General features: G+C 39.4%; 1 protein-coding gene across 9 annotated transcripts in view; it reads left to right on the forward strand.

Annotated features, from left to right (window-relative positions):
- The window catches only part of LOC135108551 (aminomethyltransferase, mitochondrial-like), a 29035-nt gene that overhangs the window by 2874 nt on the left and 4739 nt on the right, over positions 1-21422 (forward strand). For 6 of the 9 annotated variants that reach the window (XM_064019678.1, XM_064019677.1, XM_064019679.1 and 3 more), the window contains exons 2-6: positions 3173-3784; positions 9818-9955; positions 13008-13205; positions 19558-19677; positions 19967-20812. In XM_064019678.1, coding sequence (XP_063875748.1) covers positions 3209-3784; positions 9818-9955; positions 13008-13205; positions 19558-19677; positions 19967-20140 — 1206 coding nt within the window. In that variant the 5' untranslated portion in view covers positions 3173-3208 and the 3' untranslated portion in view covers positions 20141-20812. Of the gene's footprint in view, positions 1-3172; positions 3785-9817; positions 9956-13007; positions 13206-19557; positions 19678-19966; positions 20813-21422 lie in introns of those variants that run through there. The other 3 variants (XR_010272338.1, XR_010272336.1, XR_010272337.1) reach the window with 1 other exon arrangement.

Genomic DNA, 21422 nt, shown 5'->3' on the forward strand with positions numbered 1-21422 from the left:
TGCAATTTTTTAACTTATATCTGAGTATATTGTAGTATATTGAATTACAATAATCTAATCTATTCGTAACACAGCTGTGGACTAGCACTTTAACAGAGTATTCATCAAGATATTTCCTCATTAAAGGAATATTTCTTGGATTATATTCTGATATTCTTATAAACTCATTAATTTGATAATTGAAGTTCATGTGTTTATCAAGAATTATCCCCAGGTCCCAAACCTTTTGAGTTACATTGATAGGTTAACCATTCACATGAAGATTCTGTAATCTGCGTTGTTGCCTTAGGTCACCCTTTTTACCAACAATTAGAAGTTAAGTTTTATCTTCATTCACTTTCTTACATCCATGCCTTCTTTTATATATGCCATTATTCTATTCAAATGATGCTCTGTGTCCAATACATTATTCATTGTCAGATAAAACTATCACTTCATGTTCCCTTAGAAGATGAGAAAGTTCAATAGTGTAAATACAAAACAATATTGGTCCCAGGACACTTCCCTGAGGAACACCCCTTCTTAGTGGATATTGTTCAGAAAAGGAGTTTCCCCAATTGAACACAAAAACTCTTGTTTGTTTAATAGCTCTCTAGGTAATCAAGTGCTCATTGTGTTATACCAATAGCCATCATATCTTTCAACATTTCATTCACTACTGTGTCGAATGCAGCACTTAAATCTAACAGCACTAGTACGCCACATTTTCCCTCATCCATCATTTCAATCAAATTATTGGTAACATTACATAATACTGTTTCAGCTGAATGAAATTTTCTGTATGTAGACTGAGTATCAGGTAAGACATTAATGTTCACTAGATATTCTATTAATTGGTCAAATATTACATTTTTTTAGCACTCTACTTAAGAATGACAAATTGGAAACTGGCCTATATGAGGAAAAGCTTTGATGATTGTGATTATCCTTTAAGATAGGCTTGACAATTGCCAACTTCTCTCTTTGTGGAAATACACATTCAGAAATTCTCAAACTCTCATCATCAACATCTGATATGGGAAGTGGATCATTACAACAGTATGTCTTATATTCTTTACCAGTACCTCAAAATAATCAAAGGTAACTTCTCAAAAGCAAGACAAACCTCCATATGGGATATCAGGCAGATACTTAAGTGAAAATACAGTTTCAGTGCTTTGATAACCAACAACAAATCTTTCAGTTTTCTCATCAAAATATTTCATGAATTCATTCACTAAATCCACACCTGTAAAACAATCAGGAAACCATCTTTTCTTAGTAAGGGAAAAAGCCTCTTATTATTAGAACCTGCATCTGCAAGTTTCTGTCTATAATAGATACACTTTTGTTTCCTAATTAGTCTATTCACAGCATTCCTTGCTGTTACACACTCTTGTCGTGATTCCTGAGTCTTCAACTTCAACTTCACTTTCTCTTCTTACATTTTTTTTTAGTTTAACGGAATTTCTAATCTCATTATTAAACCATGGGGGTGTTATCTTTCTCCATAATTACTTTTTCTACCACAGGACACATCTCATCATACTCTCCTTGAAGTACACTTCTGTATAAGTGACTCTTACAACTCAAGGAATTATCAGATGACCTGCTTGCACCAGCCACATGTGGACAAGTGAACTTTGAATTTCCTGAACAAATTTTTCAATGAACCTGCCTACTAACACTCTAGAATCAAGATTTCCCTTATATCTAAAGTTAATAGTTTTCTTTGGCTTTACTTCCTTCCTTCTGAACATTAACATCAAATGTAATCAGCTTGTGACATGGAGAAATGGAAAAGTCAGGTTCAATCACAAGATGTTGAGCCTTTCCTAATACACTGACATATAAAACTAAATCCAACATATGGCCAGAGCAAGAGGTTACTTGATTCACATTATTATAGAATTGGTGAGAGTTAGTCATGCTAATAAATTCCCTATTATAGCGATTACTATCATCATCTAACCACACATTGAAATTACCACAGATGTGTGTCAGACCATTTACATTGTCTAGGGTTTCTAGATACTCACTGAATTCTTCAAGGAACAAAACATAGCTTGTATTATGGGGTCTATATAGCTTCTGATTACTGTTGATCATGGAACTTACAACTATGAGGTCAAATATGTTAAATTTTGGAGATTCGAGCATTCTAATTAGAGAAAATGTATTCAATATAAATATCCCTACTCCACCCCCAGATTTATTAGTTCTTGGTGTGTGTACAAAAGTGTGAGTTGTAGGTGTACCTTGCTATGTCACCCTCATTTAACCAAGTCTCTGCCTCATCAACTGACTTTTCTACAATAAGTTTACTTATCTCAATAATTTTATTACCAACTGATTGTATATTAATAAAGCTACATTGAATACTATTAATTTTCCTAGTAGCCATGATCAGTCATGTCTCTTATTTTATTAATTTCCTCCTCCAGTAACTTACTTCTCTACTATTAACAGTATGATTAGTGTCAGTTTTTGAGTGCCTCACACATTTTATACATATTTTGCAGGTATTTGAACATTCTTTTGTCTTGTGTTCACCAGCACACTTAACACAGTTTGGGGCACCACCATTTAATTTAAATCTGCAGTTCTTCTTAGCATGTCTGTACTTCTGACAATGAAAGCAATTGAGAACATAGTACCTGTCCCACACATCGTATCTGGCCCACTTCAAACATACAATATTCCCATAATTATGAATTATTTCTCTTGTTTCCAAAGAACACTTAAGAATGTAATGCACTGTGCCCCCAGCCATTGGCTTATCATGCACTAACTTTATCAGATATGTCTTCAACATTCTGTAGGTACTCATTTTTCTGTATCAAATACCTAATTATCTCATCTTTGTTTTCTTCCTTAGACACATTACAAATCATAATTTTTGGAGAGAGCTGCTTTGTAAACTTAAGTTCCTGGTCCTTTATCTCGCTATTTTTGATGCTGCCAACTGCCTTTCTGATTCATGGGCAAAGTTCAAGACAACATTACCAGTTTTTGTGAATTTAGTATCAACCATCTTAATATTTTTCACTACTCCAGCCAGTTCTTCTTTTCTATCAGTCAGACTACATTCCTTATCAGTAGACTATACTACTGTTAATACCATATCACATTACATAACTGATCTTGTGTGTCAGTGTATAGTTCTCCACTTACTAAGTGTGTTTCCATCCAGATTCCTGTCATTGGTCTGCCTACTGGTGAGTGCAAGATGTTGAGACTGGGACTGGCTGTGCGGGGAGCAATCAGGCATGTGGCAGGTGGAGCCTCAGTAAGGCAAGCCAGTACCTCAGGTGACAACCTCCAGCAAACAGTTCTCTACAACTTCCATGTTAATCATGGTGGCAAGATGGTGGGGTTTGCTGGATATGCCATGCCGGTGCAGTATGGATCAGTGGGCATTGGGGTGTCCCACAAGACTGTGCGGAGCAGCTGTGGGCTTTTTGATGTGTCACACATGCTTCAGTGGCGCCTGTGGGGGGCCGACAGGGTGAAGTTCATTGAGAGACTTGTGGTAGCTGATGTGGAAGGGCTGCCTGAGAACACAGGAACCCTCTCTCTGCTGACCAACCCAGAGGGAGGCATAGTGGACGACCTCATTATCTCTCGCACCAGCCAGAGTCACCTGTATGTGGTGAGCAATGCCGGATGCCGGGACAAGGACTTGACACACTTGAGGAACCATCTGGCGCAGTTCAAGGCTGAGGGAGGAGATGTTCACATGGAGATCATTACAGACCATGGACTTATTGCACTCCAGGGACCCTTAGCTGCATCCATCCTTGAGGTAGGCACCAGCCTCATGAGCACACACACACACACACACACACACACACACACACACACACACACACACACACACACACACACACACACACACACACACACACACACACACACACACACACACACACACACACACACACTTAATAGATTTTATGGAAAAATTAACTGGAAAGAGCTATTTGAAGGTAAAGCAGTTCAAGAAAATATGAGATATTTCTGAGCAAGTATAGAGACGGGGTGCAACAGTTTGTAGCAAGTTATAAAATTAAAATTGGGAAACGTGAATGGTATAATGTCAGGTGTGTAGAAGCAAAAAAGAAAAAGGACAGGGCATGAAAAAAAATGATGAGACAACTGAACAGAAATGCTAGAGAAGAATACAGAAAGGCAAGGAATGAATATAGTAAAATAAGAAGAGAAGAAAAAGAAATTTTGAAAATAACATAGTAAGAAAATGCAAGAAAGAGCCCAAACTCTTCTATAGATACGTAAACAGGAAAATGAAACATAAGGATGGCATAAACAAGTTAAAAAAGGGAAAGAAGAATTTAGGAAACCATTGAGGAGATGAGTGAACTAGTGAATGAGAGTTTTCAGTCTGTGTTTACAAAGGAAACCAATTTTGTGGCACAGAAAGTGGTAGCACAGAATGAGGGAATACAGGAGATACAAGTAGAGAAGAAATCAAGAAACTGCTGGAAGAGCTGGATGTTAGAAAAGGTATGGGACCAGATCAAGTACATGGATGAATATTAAAAGAATGCAGAGAAATGGAGGAACCTATATGGGTTATAATCAACAGCTTGTTGAGAGAAGGAAAAATACCAAGGGAATGCAAAAGAGCTAACATAGTGCCGATATACAAAGAGGGAAATGAAATGGAACCATTGTTCCTTTGTTCCATTGTTAGTGTCACTAACAAGTATTGTAAGCAAGGTTTGTGAGATAGTAACTAAAGACAGATTGATGGAATATCTAGAAGATAAAAAGATAATTACAGAAAAGCAATTTTGATTCAGGAAAGGGAGATCCTGTGTCACAAATCTACTGAGCTTCTATATGAGAGTAATAGATGGAGTGCAAGAGAGGGACAGATGGGTTGATGTGGTATGCCTGGATCTCATAAAACCATTTGATAAAGTTCCACACAAAAGTCTTTTGTGAAAGCTTGAGAATGGAGGAGGACTAAAGGGAGCAACATTAAGATGGATGAATGATCATTTACAAGGGAGGGAAATGAGAACAGTAATCAGAGATGGTAATTCAAGTTGGCGCAAAGTGACAAGTGGGGTACCACAAGGATCTGTGTTGGCACCTTTTATGTTTCAAATATATGTAAATTATATGACAGAAAATCTAAACCTGTTTGCTGATGATGCAAAAATAATGAAAATAATAAAGGATGAAAATGACTGCAAGGAGTTACAAAAGGATGTTAAGATACATTCTTGGAGCCAAAGATGGAAACTAGAATTTAACACCAGAAAATGCCACATGTTGGAAATAGGAAAAAGTAAAAAAAGACCGTTGTGGAAGTACAAAATGGGAGGAGAAATAATAATGAAAAGTAATGAAGAAAAAGATTTGGGAGTAATGATTCAGGACACACTATCACCTGAAAGACACTTAGATGTGATATTAAATTTTGGCTCTATATACAGCTTAACAAATATTAATGTGGTGTTTAACTATTTAGATAAAGAAATGATGAAGAAAATCATAACAAACTTGATATTTCCTAAACTGGAATATGCAGCAGTAGTTTGGGCTCCACATAGAAAAAAAGATACACAGAAATTTGAAAGAATACAGAGGATAGCAATGAAGATAGTACCAGAATTGAAAGACTTAAGCTATGAAGAAAGACTTGAAGAGATGGTTTTACCAACACTACAAGAGAGAAGAGAAAGAGGAGACCTGATAACAATGTACAAATTAGTGAATAATATAGAAAATAGACAGAAATGACTTAGTATTATGGATGGAGGAGGTAGAGAGACAGACAAGGGGGCATGGGAAGAAAATAAAGAAGAGTGGATGTTCAAGTGACATCAAGAAATATAGCTTCCTGTATAGAACTAATGAAATCTGGAATGATTTGAAGGAAGAGGTGGTTGCAGCAAACAGTGTACACATATTTAAAGAGAAACCGGATAAATATGATTATGGAGACAGGACAAAGTGAGCTTTGGGTTGTGTCCTGTACTATACAACTAGGTAAATACACACACACACACACACACACACACACACACACACACACACACACACACACACACACACACACACACACACACACACACACACACACACACACACCCATGTAATGTAGTGGTTAGCATGCTCAGCTTACAACCGAGAAGGCCTGGGTTCAAGTCCTGAGTGCAGCGAGGCAAAATGGGGAAGCCTCAATGTGTAGCCCTTGTTTACTTAGTAATAAATAGTTACAGGATGTAACCTGAGGGGTTGTGGCCTCACTGTTCCAGTCTGTGATGTGTGAGTGATATCAGTCCTACCTAAAGGTCAGTCAGTACGAGCTCTGAGCTCTTTCTGTAGGGGAACGGTTGGCTGGGTGACCAGTAGATGACAGTAGGTGAATGACACAAAAAGTGTTAATAATTATTGTTACATGAGTTCAAGATCTGGCTGACTACTGAAACTCACCAAGGTGGTGTGCTTAAGAAATGAGGTGAAATGTTCTCATTAACAGTTCCATGTGTCGGTTATAGCTATTGTCCTTTATGGGATATATATATATATATATATATATATATATATATATATATATATATATATATATATATATATATATATATATATATATATATATATATCCATAAAGCACCATAGCCCCTTTTCTGTTCCCTCCTACTTTCTCTGTCCTCATTTTCAGTCCAAAGTTGGATGTTGCGTTTATGTGCGCAACGACTTAACCTGCTCCTGGTACCACACTCTCGAATCTTCCAAGTTTTCCACCATCTGGCTATGACTACAGAGTCACTCTCTAACTGAATTTATTTGTGCTGTATTACCACTTACCTAACTCCTCTGACTATAAGAAATTCTTTGACTACTTAACTTCCAAAGTAGAGCACATTCTGGCTCTTCCCTTTTGCAGGGATCTCCATTCTTGGAGACTTCAGTGTTCACCACAGCTTTGGCTTTCCTCTCCCTTCACTGACCATCCTGGTGAACTAGCCTTCAACTTTGCTATCCTTCACAACCTAGAGCAATTGGTGCAACACCCTACTCATATTCCTGATCGTTTTGGAGATACGCCCAACATTCTTGACCTTTTCCTGACCTATAATCCTTCTACTTATGTTGTCACCCTCTCTTCTCCATTGGGCTCCTCTGATCACAATCTCATATCTGTGTCTTGTCCTATCACTCCAATCCCTCCTCAGGATCCCCCTAAGTGAAGGTGCCTCTGGCGTTTTGCCTCTGCTAGTTGGAGGGATCGGAGGAGGTATTTTGCTGATTTTCCCTGGAATGACTACTGCTTCCGTGTCAGAGACCTGTCTTTGTGTGCTGAGCGCATAACAGAGGTGATACTGTCTGGCATGGAGGCGTACATTCCTCACCTCTTTTCTTGACCTAAACCTTCCAAACCTTGGTTTAACACAACTTATTCTTGTGCTATACATGATAGAGAGGTGGCCCATAAAAGGTACTTAAGCCTTACATCACCAGAATGTCATGCACTTTATATTTTTGCCTGGAACCATGCCAAGTCTGTTCTCCAACTAGCCAAAAACTCCTTCATTAATAGAAAGTGTCAAAATCTTTCAAGATCTAACTCCCTTCTTGACTTCTGGCATCTAGCCAAGAATATCTCCAATAACTGCTTCTTCTTTCCCTCCTTTATTTCAATCTTTGCTGAAAACTCTATCTTGGACGATTCAGGGCTTGTTCCTCCCTCTCCTCCACCCTCTGACTACTTCATGATACCTGTTAAAATTCTTCACAATGATGTTTTCCATGCCCATGCTGGCCTAAACCCTTGGAAGGGTTATGGACCTGATGGGGTCCCTCCCATAATTTTCTGAAACTGTGCCTCTGTGCTTGCACCTTGCCTAGTCAAACTCTTTCAACTCTGTCTGTCAACATCTACCTTTCCTTCTTGCTGGAAGTTTACCTACATTCAGCCTGTTCCTAAAATGGGCGACCGTTCTAATCCCTCAAACTACTGCCCTATTGCTTTAATTTCCTGCCTATCTAAAGTTTTTTAATCTTTCCTCAACAGGAAGATTCTAAAACATGTATCACTTCACAACCTTCTATCTGTTTGCCAGTATGGGTTCTGTTAAGGCTGCTCTACTGGTGATCTTCTGGCTTTCCTTACTGAGTCTTGGTCATCCTCTTTTAGAGATTTTGGTGAAACTTTTGCTTTTGCCTTGGATATATCTAAAGTTTTTGATGGAGTCTGGCACAAAGCTTTGATTTCCAAACTACCCTCCTACAGCTTGTATCCTTCTCTCTGTAACTTCATTTCAAGTTTCCTTTCTGACCATTCTATTGCTGCTGTGGTAGATGGTCACTGTTCTCCTAAATCTATTAACAGTGGTGTTCCTCCGGGTTCTGTCCTGTCACCCGCTCTCTTCCTATCATTCATTAATGACCTTCTAAACCAAACTTCTTGTCCTATCCACTCCTATGTTGATGATACCACCCTGCACTTTTCCACGTCTTTTCATAGACATCCAACCTTTCAGGAAATAAACATTTCACCCAGGGAAGCCACAGAACAGCTGACTTCTGATCCTTCTAAAATTTCTGATTGGGGCAGAGCAAACTTGGTATTGTTCAATGCTTTAAAAACTCAATTCCTCCATCTGTCAACTTGACACAACCTTCCAGACAACTATCCCTTCTTCTTCAATGACACTCAACTGTCCCCCTCTTCAACACTGAACATTCTCGGTCTGTCCTTTACTTTAATCTGAACTGGAAAGTTCACCTCATCTCTAGCTAAGACAGCTTTTATGAAATTAGGCATTCTGAGATGTCTCTGCCAGTTTTTCTCACCCCCCCACCCCCCTGCTAACTCTGTACAAGGTCCTTATCCGTCCATGTATGGAGTATGCTTCACATGTCTGGGGGCGGGGGTTCCACTCATACCATTCTAGACAGGGTGGAATCAAAAGCTTTTCATCTCATCAACTCCTCTCCTCTAACTGACTGTCTTCAGCCTCTTTCTCATCGCCACAGTGTTGCATATCTAGCTGTCTTCTACTGCTATTTTCATGCTAACTGCTTTTCTGATTTTGCTAACTGCATGCCTCCCCTCCTGCCATGGTCTTGCTGCACAAGACTTCTTTCTCTCACCCCCATTTTGTCCTCCTCTCTAATGCAAGAGTTAACCAGTATTCTCAGTCATTCATCCCTTTCTCTGGTAAACTGGAACTCACTGCCTGCTTCTGTATTTCCACCTTCTTATGACTTGAATTCCTTCAAGAGGGAGGTTTCAAGACACTTATCCTTCAATTTTTTTGACTACTGCTTTGGACCCTGTTCTGGGACTGGCATCTCAGTGGGCTTTTTTTTTTTATTGGATTTTTGTTGCCCTTGGCCAGTACATAAAAAAAAAAAAAAAAAAAAAAAAAGATATATATATATATATATATATATATATATATATATATATATATATATATATATATATATATATATATATATATATATATATATATATATATATTTATTTATTTATTTATTTATTTATTTATTTATTTATTTATTTATATCGTATTGTGTTTAGGGTCAATTTTAAAGAATTTATAAACCTTGAGTGTCTTGTTTTGATGTGTGATAGCAAGTCTATGTGCTTTCATACCAAAGGTTAGGATAAGGTTTGGATAAATTTTTAGATAAAGTTTTGGAATACAAGCTGTTGGTATTACACATCAGCAAAACATTGTGGAAACACAAGGGACTTGGAGGAAGTGCAGCATAGCATTATAGCAGTGGACTCTTAGATAGTGAAGGAGTGAGTTTGTCTGAAACCAGATTGTGCTGTGTTCTCCCCATGCAGCCACTGGTGGAGGGCACTGTGGAAGACTTGTACTTCATGCAGACACGCCCCATGATTGTCGCTGGCACCCCATGCAGGGTGACTCGCTGCGGCTACACTGGGGAGGATGGCTTTGAGATATCTGTGCCTTCAGGCAAGGTAAGCACTCTCCCTGAAGTGCACGCTGGGTTCCGGGTTCTTAGATGCTTAGACGCACTATGCCCTTAATATTTTACAGTGCAAACAGTGTGTGACTTTTATTCATTTGTGACCAAAGACATTCACTTTCTAGATTATTAAGAGAGTGCCAGGATGATCATAGGTGAGGGTGACATCAGTTTTTCTATATTTCTATGGTGAACTTATGCATAAATAATATGTCAAATAGAGTATATTTCTGCAAAATATTATATAATTTACATCCATATTTCCAATGTAGTGAACAATATATATATATATATATATATATATATATATATATATATATATATATATATATATATATATATATATATATATATATATATATATATATATATATATATATATATATATAAAATAATAAGCTCTTATAAATTATAGGTAACACTGAACTATATATCTTAACCATCATTCTGTTTAGTTTGAAACGATTGATTTAACCTTTGGTAACAACTTTTATAAAGTTTTCTTTCAGTCCGTCATCTTTTATTTATTATGATTTTTTTTTCATTTCAAATACTGATAGAATCCTTTAAAACTGTGTAAGGAAAATCATAAAAAAAAAAAAAAAATGGAATAACATCTTCCTTTATTTTTTCTATAAACAGTAAAGGATACATTTACACCTAAAAAATGCAAAAAGAAGGACTTAAATACATAAAATAGCAACAGAGATGTGCTTCATTAAAATACAAAAACCATATTTTTCAGGAGAGGAGATTTAAAGTTTAAAAACCAATTGTGCCATTTTTAAAAGCCAACGACATCATAGTCTCTCGCAGAATCTTTCTCCTGCATCTGTTTTCTCTTCCTCCATTCCCTCTCATGTTTTTTGTCGCTTAGTTGGAGAGATGACTGCTGTAATTGTATGAAGGGCTCTTTAAGCAACAGGAAAACAAATCCCTTCTCTTACTCAGTGTTGTAATCCTGGAGGACAGCTTGTGTGACCCTATACTCCATTAAGTTTTTGTTAGTGTTCTTGTACTTCGAGCAGAAGCACCAGATACATGAGTGCAAGTGTTCGTTGGGGTTCTGAGTCTTCCCCAACAAACAAGCAGATAAAATCCTGTCTGATGTTAGCCGCCTCTACTCTCCCAACATTTTCTGCCAGAGTTCAGTTAGTAACACGAACTTCACTTCATTGTGTCGTGGGAGGATGGCGGCACTTTGTTTGCAACTACTCATAAAAAAAAAAAAAATCAGCTGTCACTTCTTTTGGGAAATAAGTGGTGTTGCTGTTTCACATCCGAGGAAGAGCAGTGAAGGAAGGAGGAATAAATATCATTCCTCAATTCTTCAAGCTTCCTAATTTCATGCTCCTCAGCATTCTTCCTCCTATTTATAATTAAAAAAAAATTTTTTTTTTCTATTTATTTTTTTTTATACCCCATCCATGGTTGTAGCTGGAGTAAATGGAGTACAGGTAAGAATCGGCGAATTGTCGAGGCAGGAAGGGAGGAGTCATGAAGAAACATTCCCACTCTCTCAAACATAGGGATGTAATAAGCTTCAAATAATGCCATATGGCACTCCTCTGCAGAGAGATGTCAGAAGCATCCAGGAATGTATTTATATGGCAAGGAAAAAATCGCAGTAAATAAGTTTGGGTTATTACAAGATATATTAGATTATGTATGCATATAGGGGTTGCCAGAGGTTGCCAACATTTTATCTATTTTATTAAAACATATTTAGAAAACATACAAGCATAAGACAACGTAGGAGTGTTGCCACCATAACAGGCATACAGTTGAAATAATAAACTGATTTCTGCCCATGAGTCAGAAATATGACTATCTTGTGGGGTGGGATACCCATAAATTGGTAAGAGGGGCATTTTAGTGATAACTTCTATTAATTACAGGTTACACAGCTTGTTTGCAGATCATTGGGTTAATCTGGGTATCACGTCTGCACTACATATAAGCAAGAAACTTGCATTTCATGGAGAAGGGTTCAGTGACCTTGCAGTAAACGTAAAGAAATGTGTGTGGGGGGGGGGGAGGCACGTGTCTAGCCTAAGTCCAGCGAGCTCTGCACTGGTCAAGAGTAAACATTGAAGTTATTTTTCTTTGTTTATAACTGGGATTTCTGGGTAGCAGCATATTAGGATTTTATGGTATCTATACAGCTGATCCCTCGAATCACACACTGCCACTCGTGAGGCCATTCCTGAGGCCACCAATTACGACTTTCCACAGTAGGTTCAGTTCCATTTTTCATTTGTTTTAGAGACGTGTCAGGCGTTCTGATAGAGGCTCACTGTCATTTGTTAATATGGCTACTCAGTGGAGGGAGGTGAAGCAAACAGTGCCAGTGTTCAGCAGGAAAAGAAGTCACTATGTGAGATATTTAGCAACAGCAATGGTTAAGATGTGATATACAGATGTAAGGAAGAGGCTCCGTGTGTTTATTAAGGAAGCTGCCAAACTGTACCTACCTCCATTGCTCTGATAATCATACCACACTGGTAAGGCATAACGGTATAATTTTTGAGCTCCCTCGTTAGGTTAGGTTAGGTTAGGTTAGATTAGGGTAGGTTATGCTAAGTTAGGTTAACGTCCTAGTGAGGGGGGTGCAGCCCTACTGGCTAGATTAGCTTAACATCCTAGTGAGGGAGGTGTCTAGGGTAGGTTAGAGATAGGTTAGGGCTAGGATAGGTTAGGGAATTTCAAAATATTAAGGTAAATTTCCTTAGTGTTTGAATACTCGTATTTCACTTATTTTTTATCCCCCTCCAAAACCCCTGATTCCCCACAGGCCCTTAAGCTTGTTTGAGGGGTTAGGGGGGAGTTGGGGGGTAAGAAATACCTATCATTGTTATACAAATTGAAACAAACGTGCAGTTTTGTGTTTTCAGAAGCACTTCCACAAATTATATTCTTTCTGCAGTGAACATACTAATATACTATTATAATATAATATACTAATATAGTATATTATATAATTATATAATAGTAATATACTATTATAATAATAATGGTAAATTTGGCTGTGGTTCTTCCTTCAGGCAGAAGAGTTGTGTGAGACCCTGTTGGGAAGTGGTGCTGAGCCAGCTGGCCTGGGGGCACGGGACTCCCTCAGACTGGAGGCTGGTCTCTGCCTGTATGGAAATGACATTGATGACACCACCACCCCAATTGAGGCAGGTCTAGCTTGGACCATCGGCAAACGGAGGAGACAGGTGGCAGACTTCCTTGGTGCTGAGGTGATGCCTATCTCTATGTTGACTTGATTGTCATAGTGTATTTTTTTTCTTTGCCTCTCTGGAGTGAAGAGTGAATAGGGTTGTGAGAACCTTCAGTGTTTGCCATTTAGATGTACTGTGAATTTTCATTTTTTTTTTATATAAGAAGCTCACTGGCCAAGGGGAAAAAAGGGAAAAAATATCCAACTAAGGTGCCATTCCCAAAAGAGATATCAAGAGAATCATTGAAAATTGAACAATAAGTGTCTTGAAACCTCCCTCTTGCAAGTTATAGGAAGGAGGAAATACAGAAACAGGCGGGGAGTTCCAGAGTTTACCAGAGAAAGGGATGAATGATTGAGAATACTGGTTAACTCTTGCATTAGAAAGGTGGACAGAATAGGGATGAGAGAAAGAAGAAAGTCTTGTGCAATGAGGCCATGGGAGGAGGGAAGGCATGCAGTTAGCAAGATTAGAAGAGCAGTTAGCATGAAAATAGCAGTATAAAGTAGCTAGAGATGCAACATTGCAGCATTGAGAAAGAAGCTGAAGACAGTCAGTTAGAGGAGAGCAGTTGATAAGACAAAAAGGTCTTGATTCCATCCTGTCTAAAATAGTGGTATGAGTGGAACCCCCTGTACACGTGAAGCATACTCCATACATGGACGGATAAGGCACCTGTTCAGAGTTAGCAGGGGGGTGGGGGGTGAGAAAAGCTGGTAGGGATGACTCAGAAAACTTCATAGAAGCTGTTTTAGCTAGAGATGAAATGTGAAGTTTCCAGTTTAGATCATAAGTAAAGGACAGACCGAGGACATTCATTGTAGAAGAGGGGGATAGTTGAATGTCACTGAAGAAGAGGGGATAGTTGTCTGGAAGGTTGTGTCGAGTTGATAGATGGGGAATTGAGTTTTTGAGGCATTGAATAGTGCTAAGTTTGCTCTGCCCCAATCAAATTTTAGAGAGAGATCAGAAGTCAGGTATTCTGTGGCTTTCTTGCATGAATTGTTTACTTCCTGAAGGGTTGAACGTCTATGGAAAGATGTGGAAAAATGTAGGGTGGTATCATCAGCATAGGAGTGGATAGGACAAGAAGTCTGGTTTAGAAGATCATTAATGAATAATAGGAAAAAAGTGGGTGACAAAACAGAACCCTGAGGAACACCACTGTTAACAGATTTGGGAGAAGAGGAGGAGGCAGTAGGTACCTGCTGAAACAATAATTACTCCCAGTTAGATCTAAAGCACTGGATCAAGGGGGTGCTGTGAACTTATCATTAAACACAGCTGTGACCCCACTGAACGTTTTGCTTTGTGTCTTACAACACAAGGGGGCAGTCACAGCCTGTCCTCTAAAGACAACTATCTTCCTTCACACAAAACTACAAGCACCTAATTACACACACATACCCTTCACTCAAAATTCAGAATTATCATGGCGATTCCTACATCAGCCTCAGAGTTCCCATCTGGAGAGGGGACCACAAATGTCCCCAGGTTAGACTGCTCTTCTGGTATTGAACCTAAGTGTCTTGACACCCCCTCAACTTCTTCTTCATTAACTTCTGCAACATTTGCAGTCTTAGATCTAATTTTCAATCTGTAGAACATCATCTCTCCTCTACTAAACCTCATCTTTCCCTCACTGAAACACAAGTGTCTGAGGCAACTGACAGTAGCCCCTTTTCTGTTCCCTTCTGCTTTCTCTATCCTCATTTTCAATCCAAAGCTGGATGTTGCATTTATGTGCACAATGACTTAAGCAGCTCTCATGCCCATGCTCTTGAATCTTCTGAGTCTTTGACCATCTGGCTATAACTACAGAATCACTCTTAAACTAAATTTATCTGTGCTGTATACCTCTCACCTAACTCCTCTGACTATAAGAAATTCTTTGACTACTTAACTTCCATAGTGGAGCACATTCTAACTCTCTTCCCTTTTGTGGAGATCTTCATTCTTGGAGACTTTAATGTTCACCACTAGCCTTGGCGCTCCTCTCCTTTCTCTGACGATCCTGGTGAATTAGTCTTCAACTTTGCTATCCTGCATGACCTAGAGCAATTGATGGAACCCTACTTGTATTCTTGACCATCTTGGAGATATGCCCAACATTTTTTACCTTTTCCTAACCTCTAATCCTGCTTATGCTGTTACCCTCTCTTCTCTGTTAGGCTCCTCCGATCACAATCTCATATCTGTATCTTGTCCTATCGCTCCAATCCTTCCTCAGGATCTCCCTAAGCAGAGGTGCCTCTGGCATTTTGCCTCTTGAGGAGATATTTTGCTGATTTTCCTTGGAATGACTACTGCTTCAGTGGCAGAGACCTGTCTCTGTGTGCTGAGTGCATAACAGAGGTGATAGTGTCTGGCGTGTAGGTGTACATTCCTCACTCTTTTTCTCGACCTAAACCTTCCAGACTTTGGTTTAACTCAGCTTGTTCTTGTGCTATACATGATAGAGAGGTGGCCCACAAAAGGTACAGTAAAATCCCTCTCATCCGGCATTCGAGTATCCGGCAGCTTCGAGTATCCGGCACATTTTTCCCCAAGCCTTAAAATCAATAAAAAATCAATGTGTACTCATAAAATTGATTAAAATTCCCACGTGAGGCATACTTTGTCCCCTCGCCACCAGAGCACACTGCTTCGCGCCACCCGTGGCCCACTGCACTGTGTTTACTCAGTGACTCAGTCCCGCGTGTGCACTGTTTATCGCCTGACGCCTTCATCATGCCTAAATTTGTAGAAAAGAGGAAGCGTGTTGTGCTTACACTTAAACAGAAGGTAGACATTTGTCGACGATTAGAGAGAGGTGAAAGCAGACAGCAACCAATGGCGGAATATGGTGTGGGCTCATCAACTATTTATGACATTAAATCCCAAACGAAAAAGTTGCGTGTGAGTGTGAGGTGGCAGCGTTGGTGGCGACGCGCGGCACGGCGATCAGCTGATCTTTGTTATGGTAAGATGCGTGAGTGTAGGGTGGTGATTGTGGACATAATTTCACTTCTATTCAAGTATCCGGCAACTTCTGATATCCGGCACGTCGGCGGCCCCATTGATGCCGGATAAGAGGGATTTTACTGTACTTAAGCCTTCCATCACCAGAATCTCAAACACTATATTTCTGCCCAGAACCATGCCAAGTCTGTTCTCCAAATAGCCAAAAACTCCTTCACTAATAGAAAATGTCAAAATCTTTCAAGATCTAACTCCCCTCGTGACTTTTGGCACCTAGCCAAAAATATCTCCAAGAACTTTGCTTCTTCTTTTTTCCAGATGGCACCACTGCTATCACATCTCTAAGACAACTCTTCGCTCAAACCTTTGCTAAATAACTCTACTTTGGATGATTCAGGGCTTGTTCCTCCCTCTCCTCCAGCGTCTGACTACTTTATGCTACCTATTAAATTCTTTGCAATGATGTTTTCCATGCCCTTGCTGGCCTAAGCCCTCAGAAGGCTTATAGAATTGATGGGATCTCCCCTATTGTTCTTTGAAACTGTGGCTTTGTGCATGCACCTTGCCTAAGGAAACTCTTTCAACTCTGTCAGCATCTACCTTTCCTTCTTGCTGGAAGTTTGCCTACATTTAGCCTGATTCTAAAAAGGGTGACCATTCTAATCCTTCAAACTACTGTCCTATTGCTTTAATTTCCTGCCTATCTAAAGTTTTAAATCTATCCTCAACAGGAAGATTTTTAAACGTCTGTCACTTCACAACCTTCTATCTGATCGCCAGTATCGGTTCTGTCAAGGCCGCTCTGCTGGTGATCTGGCTTTCCTTACTGAGTCTTGGTCATGCTCTTTTAGAGATTTTGGTAAAAATTTTGCTGTTGCCTTAAACATATCAAAAGGTTTTGATAAGAGTTTGGCACAAAACTTTGATTTCCAAACTACTCTCCTGCAGCTTGTATCTTTCTCTCTGTAATTTCATGTCAAGTTTTCTTTCTGAACATTCTGTTGCTGCAGTGGTAGACAGTCACTGTTCTCCCAAATCTATTAATAGTGATGTTCCTCAGGGTTCTGTCTTGTCACCCACTCTCTTCCTGTTATTCATTAATGATCTAAACCAAACTTCTTGTCCTATCCAATCCTACACTGAAGATACCATCCTGCACTTTTCCACGTCTTTTCACAAATGTCCAACACTTCAGAAAGTAAACAGTTCATGCAGGGAAGCCACAGAATGCCTGACTTCTGATCTCTCTAAAATTTCTGACTGGGGCAATGCAAACTTGGTATTGTTCAATGCCTCAAAAACTCAATTCCTCCATCCATCAACTCAAGACAACCTTCCAGACAACTATCCCCTCTTCTTCAGTGACACTCAACTGTCCCCCTCTTCTACAGTGAACATCCCTGGTCTGTCCTTTTCTTAAAATGTAAACTGGAAACTTCACATCTCATCTGTAGCTAAAACAGCTTCTATGAATTTAAGCATTCTGAGACATCTCTGCCAGTTTTTCTCAACCACCCCCACCCCAGCTGCTAACTCTGTACAAGGGTCTTATCTGTCCATGTATGGAGTATGCATCACATATCTGTGGGGGGGTTCCACTCATACCACTCTTTTAGACTGGGTGGAATCAAAAGCTTTTTGTCTCATCAACTCTCCTCTAACAGACTGTCTTAAGCCTCTTTCTCATCACCACAGTGTTGCATCTCTAGCTATCTTCTACTGCAGTTTTCATGCTAACTGCTCTTCTGATCTTGCTAATTGCATGCATCCCCTTCTTCTGTGACCTTGCTGCGCAAGACTTTCTTCTTTCTCTCATCTCTATTCTGTCCACCTCTCTAATGCAAGAGTTAATCAGTATTTTCAAATATTCATCCCTTTCTTGATAACCTCTGGAACTCCCTGCTTGCTTCTTTATTTCCACATTCCTATGACTTGAACTCCTTCAAGAGGGAGGTTTCAAGACACTTATCCTTCAATTTTTGACTACCGCTTTGGACACTTTGGGGACCAGCAACTCGGTAGGCCTTTTTTTTATTGGATTTTTGTTGCCCTTCGCCAGTGCCCCTCTTGCATAAAAAAAAAAAAAAAGCTGCAATAGAACAATCAGAAAGGAAACTTGAGGTGAAGTTACAGAGAGTAGGATAGAAGCTGTAGGAGGGTAGTTTGGAAATCAAAGCTTTGTGCTGTCAGAAACTTTTGATATGCCTAAGGCAACAGTAATAATTTCACCAAAAGTTTTCACTAAAAGAGGATGACCAAGACTCAGTAAGGAAAGCCAGAACACCAGTAGAGGCGCCTTAATGGAACCCATACTGGCAATCAGATAAAACATTGTGAAGTGATAGATGTTTAAGAATCTTCCTGTCTAGGATAGATTAAAAAACTTCAGATAGGCAGGAAATTAAAGCAATAGGATGGTAGTTTGAGGGATAAGAACAGTCACCCTTTTTAGGAACAGGCTGAATGTAGGCAAACTTCCAGCAAGAAGGAAAGGTAGATGTTGACAGACAGAGTTGAAAGAGTTTGACTAGGCAAGATGCAAACATGGAGGCACAATTTTGGAGAACAACAGGGGAGACCACATCAGGTCTATAAGCCTTCTGAGTGTTAAGGCCAGTGAAGGCATGGAAATCATCATTGTGAATGATCTTAATGGGTAGCATGAAGTTGTTGGAGAGTGGAGGAGAGGGAGGAACAAGAGTTTTTAGCAAAGGTTTGAGCAGAGATTTCAGCTTTAGAAATAGATGAGATGGCAGTGGTACCATTAAGTTGAAATAAAGGAGGTATCAAGACACTTGGGATCAATACCAGAAGAGCATTCTGACCTGGGAACATTTGTGGTCCCCTTCCCAGATGGGGACTCCAAGGCTGGTGTAGGAATTGCCATACTGATTTTGAATTTTGAGTGAAGGGTGTGCGTGTAATTAGGTGCATGTAGTTTTGTGTGAAAGAAGAGAGTTGTATTTAGAGGGCAGGCTGTGACTGCCCCCTTGTGTTGGGAGACACAAATGGAAACGTTCAGTAAGGTCACAGCTGGGTATAATGATAAGTTCACAGCACCACCTGATCCAGTGTTTTAGACCTCACTGGGAGTAATTATCGTTTTAGTAGCATCTACTGCCTCCTCCTTTGCAAAGATTATGCTTTTTATGGTTATCTTTTTGTTTTATTTTCTATCAGATGCCTTATCTAAATAAAAAAAATCAGTATTAAAAATAAACCTAAGGAAGTGTTTATGTCCCTTTCATAAATCATTCAAAGATAAGTGAAGACAAGTGTGGCCGATTTAAAAACAGGCTGACATCCTTATAGGTATTACCCAAGTTTTCTAGATGGCAACCACTTTGTGTTTAGTGGGACACCATGTAGATGATTTGCTTTATTTGCTGATGGCATACTTGCCCCACAGATCATCCTACGGCAGCTTAAAGAGAAGCCAGCACGACGGCGTGTGGGCCTGACCTGCTCAGGTCCTCCCCCTCGCACTCACTGCCCTGTTCTAGGTCCTGATGGTTCCAAAGTGGGTGAGGTGAGTGCCTGGAGGATAGGATTGAGTGGAGATAGGAAAAGAAAGGCCTGTTTTCATGAATATTTTCTATTGTCTTGTATGTATCAAGCTACTGATTGAAGAGATTTGTACTCCTTTCCTTTACCAGGTGACTAGAGGAGAGTTTTTTTTATTGTCTAGTGTACATATCAAGCTTGTGGTTGAAGAGATTTGCACACCATTCTTTCCTTTACTGGGTGATTAGTAGTAGGTATTTTCTTATTGCCCAGTAATGATTGAAGAAATATGCATACCTTTTTTGCTTTACCAGGTGACCAGTGGCTGCCCGTCCCCATCTCTTGGTGTGAATGTGGCCATGGCCTACATCCCAGCATCCCTGGCTAAGGTAGGCACTGAGCTGGCTGTGGAGGTGCGGAAGAAGACCATCCCAGCTACTGTCACCAAGATGCCGTTCGTCAAGTGCAATTACTATGTGAAGAAGTAGTGCCTCTGCCTCTGTGTGTGTGTGTGTGGTGGCCAAGGGTGAAGGCTTGTGCTTCCTGGCCAGTAAAAAGTGGGTGAAGTTTCTCTCTTGTTTGCTAGAATGTGTTGGATTAAGGAAATGGGAGATGCATGTTTGTTTGTGTATGTGAATGATTCAATTTCTTTAGAGGGGTAGTGTAGTATTACTGCTGTGATGATGTTCCCTTTGTTTCATGACCCACATAGCGAGTTGCTGTATGCAGTGACAAATAGCCAGTGATCATGACTATGGTGCTACATTGATTATATAATGGCTGTTGAATAATTTGAGTATCAGACAGTAACCAGCAAAGCATCCAAGTAGCAGTAGCTGTCCATCAGTGTGTAGGTGAGGTGACAATGGAAGAATGTGTTTGTGGGATTCAAAGTAGAATGATTCACCATAGCTTTCAAATGCACTGTTCCTGATAATAAAGGTTGTTTGGCATGTGCAAAGTGAGAAACACATTTACATCGAGTTTGGCAGCTGTTAACACTTCATCACAATATTATTTATTTATCATGTAAGAAAAGAGGAAAATCTAAGGCCACAGTACACACCTGAGAGAGAGAGAGAGAGAGAGAGAGAGAGAGAGAGAGAGAGAGAGAGAGAGAGAGAGAGAGAGAGAGAGAGAGAGAGAGAGAGAGAGAGAGAGAGAGAGAGAGATTCTATATACTACAAAAAAGTAAATAAGTTGAAGTTATTCAAAGAAAGTTTGGATAGCTTAGAATCTTGGGCAAATCATCTTTGCTTGGTATCTGTGGTGTTCATTGTTTTCCTATAATTTCATCAGTAAGGTTTAGTTGCAAGACATTGTTTGATATGAATTTGAAATTGTGTGAGGACTTTATATGTGAACAAAGTAATGGGGTACACTGAGAAAGGAAACTGTTAATGCTCATATGGAAAACTGGTGGCTTTGCAGGGATCATTGAAAAAAAAAAAAAAATTGAATTAAGTAAAAAGTAATAAAAGATAATTAGAGATATTGGCTGCCCTTGAATAGTAATATCCATCAATCTCATTAGCATGTTCTTGTTGGCTTAAAAATTGTGCTCAGTTAATTAACCCTCCATATACCCACTGTGTCACTTCCTATTTCAGTGAGATCATTAAAATTTACTCTTAAGAAAAATCTCTCCCACATGGGATGACCCAGACAAAGCATTACACATCATACACACACTCTTAGCCCTTAATAGAATAATACAAGGAAGCTGAGTGAGAAATGTGAGGTTTTCTGAAACTGCTTCATGAAGATAAA

The sequence above is a fragment of the Scylla paramamosain genome, chromosome 17 (assembly GCF_035594125.1).
Source record: "Scylla paramamosain isolate STU-SP2022 chromosome 17, ASM3559412v1, whole genome shotgun sequence".
In the NCBI taxonomy this organism is placed as follows: Eukaryota; Metazoa; Arthropoda; class Malacostraca; order Decapoda; family Portunidae; genus Scylla; species Scylla paramamosain.